We start from the raw sequence: 7,217 nt of genomic DNA, 5'->3' as shown, positions 1-7,217 counted from the left end.
AAAATTTTTTTATTTATCAATTATATTTGGTTTGATATAATATAAAAATATTTTTTGTTTATTTATTATATAAAAAGTATTTTTTAAGAAAAAATTTAAAAAAATATATAAATTGTAGTTTTGTAAAGAAGTTTATTTTTTAGTATTTTTAATTTTATTTTAAAAATTTATTAAATATACTAAAAATTAAAAAAAATTATAAAAAATATTTTATCAACTTAATAACACTCAAACAAATACATAATCCCTTTTATACCAATAATAATCATTATCATTATCAATTATTATAATAAAGAAAAGTCTAGGGGGTCAGCAATTTTGTTGAATTTTGACCAGCATGTAGCCAGCAGAGAAATGTGAGTCATTGGATGAAATCTCACACTAATCTCACACCATTAGATCATCATTGATGGCTATTTGATGACTACCAATCACAAAAGTTGCTGCCCCCTAGCATTGCTCAATAAATAATACTAGCAAAAAGCCGGGACATATACGCGGATCCGAGACAATCTTTTTTTATAAATTTATTGATCTTAAATTATAAATTATATTATTAATAATTTGTTATATATTATTTGAGTTATTATTTAGTGAGTATTTTATGAATAATATATTTTTAACATATTTAAAAAGTCATTTTTATTCACAATGAGATAGAAGTGAACAAAAAAAGATATTTTTAAAATTTTTCACTTTTCATATTCCTTTCTCAGTTTTTCTATTTTCCCTCTCGTCTTTTATTTTTTTCTTTATTTGCTGTAAAACTGAAAAAAGAAAAAAGAAAAATAAATTAAAAGTGTTTCCTCAAACCAATAAGAATTACTCAAACACCTCATAAATAAATTTCAACTATTAATCACATAAATTAATAATGTATTCTTAGAAAATTCCACACATTCTTTCATTAGCCTAATCATTCCAATAAAAAAAAAAAAAACCAACAGTTAACATGTACAGTTACCTAACACAGTCATTGATACAACAACACAATCAACATTTTTGTTCTACTTAACCATATATGCTTAAGTAACACAAATCAACATTTAAGCACATGCTAATATTTTTACACACGCACACAAAATAAAAAAAATAAAAATAAACAAAATGTAATGCCTTAGAGCATAAATCATATAAACCATCAACTACTTCAGTTGCTAATGACTCATACCTAGTAAAATAATTTTTTTCTTTTAGTATTTTGAATCAATAATTGTGCTGATTTTTTCTTTTATAACTTTTATAAACTGATAGCATCTTTGGAATTTTTTCAAAAAAAAAAATTTCTCATCTTCTGCTCGTCCATTAAATTATTCTTGATGGAAACCATTTAGGGGACTATCTATGATATCACATGAGCAATATAAGTTAAGAACAATCATTCTTCCTAACTCCTTGACAATAGTAATTGAATGAGTTTGTTTGATCTAAGTGCTTCTAAACTTTTGGGTCGTGATATTTTTAGTAATACTCACAAATATTAAAAAAATATCACATATTAAGGCGGCAAATAGGTGCACCAAAAGCAAAAAATAATTACTTATATGAAATTTTTATATTGCCATAATTTAAAAGCCAAAGCCTCTTAAAAAAGACTATATCAGAGTTATAGGGTCTTAGCTTTCTTTCTTGCCTTGTGTTGTTCTCTCTTTCTTTCCTTTGTTGGGGTCCTTGACCCCGTAGATCACCAAAAAAAAAATGAGATGTACTCTGGCACAAAAAATACAAAATTCATTGATGTTAAAGCATAGAAGAAAACTACCAATTAACTCTAGCACAAAATATACAAAGTTCATTGATGTTAAAGCATAAAAGAAAAATACCAATTAAATTTTGGACAATTATGTTAATATAATTCTAATTAGACTCTTATAAGGAAACATAAAGAAGCAAATTTTGGCATCTGTTTTTTTTTTATGCATTTGTCAGTCCTGTCCTTCAGTTTTACCTGCTGTTTTTCTACAAAGAATTAGAGACTTGAAATTTTAATTGCAGGTGAATCACAACCTCAGATCTTCTATATTTAAGAAATGACATAAGACATGAAAAAAATAAAAAGATCAACAATATAGTTTATAAAAGACAAACACGATAAGCTATCCAACAACAAAATGTTAGGAACAAATTTTAATTGTGGGTCAATCACAACGCCAGATGTTTAATGTATAACTCATCGGCTTAAATACTCTCCACGGCAATTTTAGAGCTCCACTGGCGGTATATTTAGCTTCTGCATCATGCCCAACCCTATGAAAAGAAGGATTAAAAGAATACATCTATTAATACTAAAACCAAAACTCTTTCACTCTGATTCAATCATAGTTTTAATGAATACATCAATACGGATGGTTGGGGATTGGGATGAGCATTATCTCATTTCTAATTTTATGTTCATTAAAATGGGGCTTTCATTAACCACCATTCCCAATGGTTCCCATAGATGGTGGAACAATCTTAAGTGAGTAATCATGCTCGATCCCAATTTTTATGGAACAAAGTGAAAGCACGGGTTGCATGGGTCAAAGAGCCACGGAAGATTTCATACTTATTACAAACTATAAGTCTACAACTCATTTTTTATCCAAATTCACAATTCATAGGAAGAATACCACAATTTCATACTTATCACACTGCTAATGAGTTAATAATATGACAAAAGTGGAGAAGAAGAATATTTATCATCGAAAACTAAAATTCCGTTGTCCCCTCATAATTAGATCAAAGCAGGATATGTAACCTTTGAAGAAATAAGACTTTTGCAAGTCTTTTGTAATTAGCAAAACATAATCAACCATGTTTATCAAGCACACAATTATATTTGGCATAGTATCTCAATATGCCGCTCAAAGAAAATTTCTTTAATACAATATCATAAAATTATTTGGCACCCAAAAGTGTTTATTTTTGTCAAATTTTTTCAATTTTAATTTCAAAATTATATAGATGCATAGAACTACAATAGAACTTAATTAAACTAAATTGCAGCAATATTAATCAGAATAGCATAAAATACTTTACTTACAATATACTCTTTAAAAAGTTGCTTTTTAAAACAAATCATTAAAGGACTTTAAGAAACACCAATATTATTATCTATTGGAATGCTCTACTTACAATTATAAATATGCAAAAATAGAAAAATCAAGCTTCTTCTGTTTAAACTCAAATTTGCATTTAGCCATTAACTTGTTAGTTACAAAACTTCTATTTTATTTTTAATTGTCATTTTCATACATAACCAATTAACCACAACAAAGTACTAACTTGAACACTACAAAATGGACAATTAAGATAACATTTAAACATCATCTATGTATACATCTTGAGACAAATTAAACCAACTTTTCTATCATCACTATGATTGTAATTTAAAATGGTCAACTTTTAAAAATGAAACACAGAATTGAAAATCGACGAAGAGAGTTTGTATATACTCTATCAACTAAACTAAATAAATAAATATTATCAATGAAGTTGATTTGCAATTGGTGCCAATTATTGATATGAAATAGAAAGAACTTATACATGTATTTTGTCCAATGATTAGGTAATTTTTGAACGTAAATATTTGGTTTCTTGTGTATTTTGTGACGGTGTAAATTATGTGTAACAAATTACCATTCATTCTTTTGCTTAGTGTTTGTTAATGCAGAATTTCTAACAATAGAAACCAAAGAACTAAATAACACTAATATGTGCAATCACAATAACAACAATGAAATTAAAAGAGGATTAGGTTGTGATACATAGATCAGTATCACTAAACAAATATTCAAAGAGCAATAAAAAGAAAAGAGAAGCAAGGTAATGAAGGAAACTATAAACGAATGGCAAAGAATGAAGAGATTATTATTTTGGCCATCAACAGTTAAAATGGTTTACTATCTAATAAACCAAAAAGTATGCCTAATAAAATTCCATAAAATATTAAATATTATTTATTTAGACAATAATAAAACATTATATGTTAACAATATGGTATCTTTAATATTCTTTGCTTTTTGAGCTGACAACCCATAATTGTAAACATAAACAGTGTTATCAAGATTTGCAAACCAAAAGAAATATAAAAATAATAATTTATGAAATAAGAATTCATAAAAGTAGAGCGCTAGATCACTAAAGTTTTTTCTATAAGACCACTTTCAATCCAACTTCCAGGATCATACATCACCATAAGCGGTACCTTTTAACACTATAATCTACTTCTCTGCTCTTCAACAATAATGGAAGTAACTCAACAATAGGATATGGTGTTGAAAATCACTGTGTCTCGCCTGTTGAATTAGTTCTCTTCTCCAAAGCTTTGTTCCAACATCAAAGAAATACTAACTGCACTTCTAGCTATGCATCAACAGATATGCCCGAGTATTCAAATATTGAAAACAACTGTACAAATATAAAATTATGAAGACAGAAAGGTATTCAACAAATACAAAGACAGATCTGCAGGCTTTAGCTTTGTCACCTTAGCAAGGAACCTATAATGACCAAGCAAGCAAGTGCTAACAATATCCAACATGCATTACATTTCAAAACAATGCTAGTTAACACTTTTCTCCTTTTGTTCTGTCACTGTTTCCACACCCTCCTCATCAGCACCCTCCTTTATGCAAAAATTTATCATCTTATATTCAAGAAAGGAAATAACAACAGGTCCAAAATTTCTTATCGGGGACAACATGCCCTTCTAACAACTCAGTCAAAGCTTCTGATTTTTTAAGTAGTCTCAAAAAAATAAAATAACAATAAATTGGTATTTAAATAAAAAAAATACCTCCTTGATGAACTGCTCAATTTCCTTCCCCTTTCTCACCAACTCTGAGCTAAGTCCCAACACCTTGACCTCCCACCTCTTCACTTTCTTTCTCAAAATTCTAGAATCTTTTCATCAAACAAATTTCATTCATTATATGCTATTGAGATATATACTATTTGAGATTTATCAAACAAAGTATACCTAAAGTTTATGATAATTGCCTGAATAAATAACAAATAGCTGAAGAAACTAAATATTATTGGCAATAAGGTAAAAAGAAAGCTAAAATATACATAAACCTAAACCATATCATCTGTATTCCTAACGCTACCAACTACTAACATAACTGAAAAGGAAAAAGGCCTAACAAAGAGCTATCATCAAATCTAAATCTTTCAGTGCCCTTCTTGCAAATGCTACCTGAATCAACGTTTTTATTTTCCTCATCAAAATATACTTAAATATATATTTTAGCTTACTTTTAAAATAACTAAAATGGTTATTTGGTCAACCTTATCATCTAAATACAACAACAATTATAGCATTAAAAAGGATAAGGATTGCCTTATGAACAAAATTTATATAGTTAAATTCACTTAAAATTTTTTTTTTGTTGTTCTTTCTCACTGTTGGTCTCATAATAGCAAATAAAAGGCCTTGTGGAGGAAAAATTAATAAAAAACAAAAGAAAAAAGCATACATATAATAAGAAGCAAAGCATGAATGGTTGGTGCAAGTACTGAGGTAGAGGCAAAGTACTCTGAATTTGTGGAAGTTGTTCCTAGCGAACCTGTAAATAGATATTAAAATTGCCAAACCTATAAATGCCTAAGCCACTCAATTTCAAAGGACAAATAGTAACTGAAATGAATTTTTTTTACTATATCAAATTTCAATAGATAAAAGCAAAGGAAACAAACAATGACATAAATTTCAAAATTTTGAGTCTAAATACATTTCTAGATTAATTGGCACTCCAAACCAAATATGCATCAGATGAAATGCACTAAGAATAAAAAATTATAAAAGTAAGTGTTGATGGGGAGTAAAATATTACCTTCCATGCCATTCTTCCATATAGCACTATGGCTCTTAGAAACAATATATGCTCCTCCTATGTCCATCGTTATCTTTGCTTTGCATTTGCATGTGATTTTCTTGTCTGCAATTTGAATTCAAAGGGAAGAAGATGGGTTATGAGAAGAAATGAGAGAAAGATTCAAGTGAGAGACATAATTAGAATTGTATGTGTCCTACTCTTCGATAAAATCGATAAATGAAGTCAAGAAGCTAACAATTATTCCTTCAAAGACAAAATTGTTTTATTATATACTAATAATTCACACCTTGGAGACATCTTTGAATAAGCTTCTGATAGGATTGGAAAGCAAAGCATTCTCCTTCACCAAGTAGCCCATTTGTCTAAAGCCCAATTTGTCTACTTGATATTCCAAGATTCAAAATGCACAAAAATGAATACACATCTAAATATTTTTTTTAATAAAAAATGCTTCAATTTTCTCACTAGATTCCAAACCAAAAAGAATAAAATGGGTATGAGCATACACACAATTCTACTAAAAGAATATTGTAGTAATCGTGTTTGATTGTGTAACTACTGAATCTTATACATCTACAAATCAATGTTTTCAATGGCATCCTATAAAGCCTCAAATCTTTCAATAGTCGACTTAGAAACTGTATTTGTACCATTTCTAAAAGAAATAATATATTCTTTTGCCAAAAATGATTTCTCAAAGAAAAAGAATACCTACCGAGGGTCCATTCTTCTTTCACCTTGGCGGACTCTTTTTTCTTTCTGAAAAAAGACCCACAGTTGAAGAAGCAGCTGAACTCAGCATAGTTATTAAAATGTTGCCTTTTTCTTTACTCTAAAAAATAAAGAAAAAATATTTAATAACAGCAAAACACAATTTCTTGAAACTCTGCTCTGTGCTTTATTCGTTGCTATGAACACCAAAACATGAAGTTTAATAAGAACATAAATACACAGTGTAATAAGAACACATGTAAATAAACACTGTTAAAAAACGTAAAGACTTAAAAAATTAAAAAATTACCATGATTTTAGCAAGATGTAGGACTCTATTTTCAATGAATTGCTCCTTGAGGCCAAAAATGAAAGCTATCAGTTCATGGAAAAATAAGGCTACAGTTGGTGGGAGAAAGTGGAAGAGTGAACATTATTGATGAGCTCTTTAATGGGGCTTTTTTATCACCTTGGGTGCCAGTGCTGATGCCAAACCTTGCAGGTTTTTCGGCTAGCTTCTGCTCTTTCCACAGCTGACCAGTGGAGGCAAAGAAAGGCTTCATCTGCGCCCTAGAGCGATGACATTTGTAACTTCTAGCTCTTTTCTGATGAGCTAATGTCCAGCCGTCTCTGGTGACTTGAAATACAATTTCCAGTTGGCGAGATGAAGATAAAATGAGGAGGACG

The 7,217-nt window shown here is 29.1% G+C and overlaps 4 protein-coding genes and 1 long non-coding RNA gene across 18 annotated transcripts in view; 1 reads left to right on the top strand and 4 right to left on the bottom strand.

Moving 5' to 3' along the window:
• Positions 1–7,217, bottom strand: part of LOC107617019 (putative F-box/FBD/LRR-repeat protein At1g78840) — an 83,024-nt gene that overhangs the window by 22,583 nt on the left and 53,224 nt on the right. The window lies entirely within an intron of this gene.
• The window catches only part of LOC107617024 (putative F-box/FBD/LRR-repeat protein At4g00315), a 62,332-nt gene that overhangs the window by 5,456 nt on the left and 49,659 nt on the right, over positions 1–7,217 (bottom strand). The gene's annotated exons all lie outside the window — the stretch shown is intronic.
• Positions 1–7,217, bottom strand: part of LOC107617023 (F-box/FBD/LRR-repeat protein At1g78750) — a 99,614-nt gene that overhangs the window by 55,207 nt on the left and 37,190 nt on the right. The gene's annotated exons all lie outside the window — the stretch shown is intronic.
• Positions 604–7,217, bottom strand: part of LOC107617026 — a 7,198-nt gene continuing 584 nt past the window's right edge. Inside the window, exons 2-7 of one of the 13 annotated variants that reach the window (XM_021111667.1) lie at positions 7,000–7,167; positions 6,841–6,885; positions 5,817–5,921; positions 5,460–5,549; positions 4,778–4,884; positions 608–1,710 (exon numbers count right to left, since the gene is read on the bottom strand). In XM_021111667.1, the coding sequence (XP_020967326.1) occupies positions 1,537–1,710; positions 4,778–4,884; positions 5,460–5,549; positions 5,817–5,883 (438 nt within the window). In that variant the 5' untranslated portion in view covers positions 5,884–5,921; positions 6,841–6,885; positions 7,000–7,167 and the 3' untranslated portion in view covers positions 608–1,536. Of the gene's footprint in view, positions 1,711–4,065; positions 4,607–4,777; positions 4,885–5,459; positions 5,550–5,816; positions 5,922–6,105; positions 6,201–6,530; positions 6,652–6,840; positions 7,168–7,217 lie in introns of those variants that run through there. The other 12 variants (XM_021111663.1, XM_021111665.1, XM_021111662.1 and 9 more) reach the window with 12 other exon arrangements.
• Positions 3,975–4,954, top strand: LOC110266700. Its single transcript, XR_002354198.1, has 2 exons — positions 3,975–4,253; positions 4,290–4,954. It is a non-coding gene; the product is annotated as an uncharacterized LOC110266700 (long non-coding RNA).

The sequence above is a fragment of the Arachis ipaensis genome, chromosome B09 (assembly GCF_000816755.2).
Source record: "Arachis ipaensis cultivar K30076 chromosome B09, Araip1.1, whole genome shotgun sequence".
Taxonomy (NCBI): Eukaryota; Viridiplantae; Streptophyta; class Magnoliopsida; order Fabales; family Fabaceae; genus Arachis; species Arachis ipaensis.
This window is presented reverse-complemented; position numbering and strand designations above follow the sequence as displayed.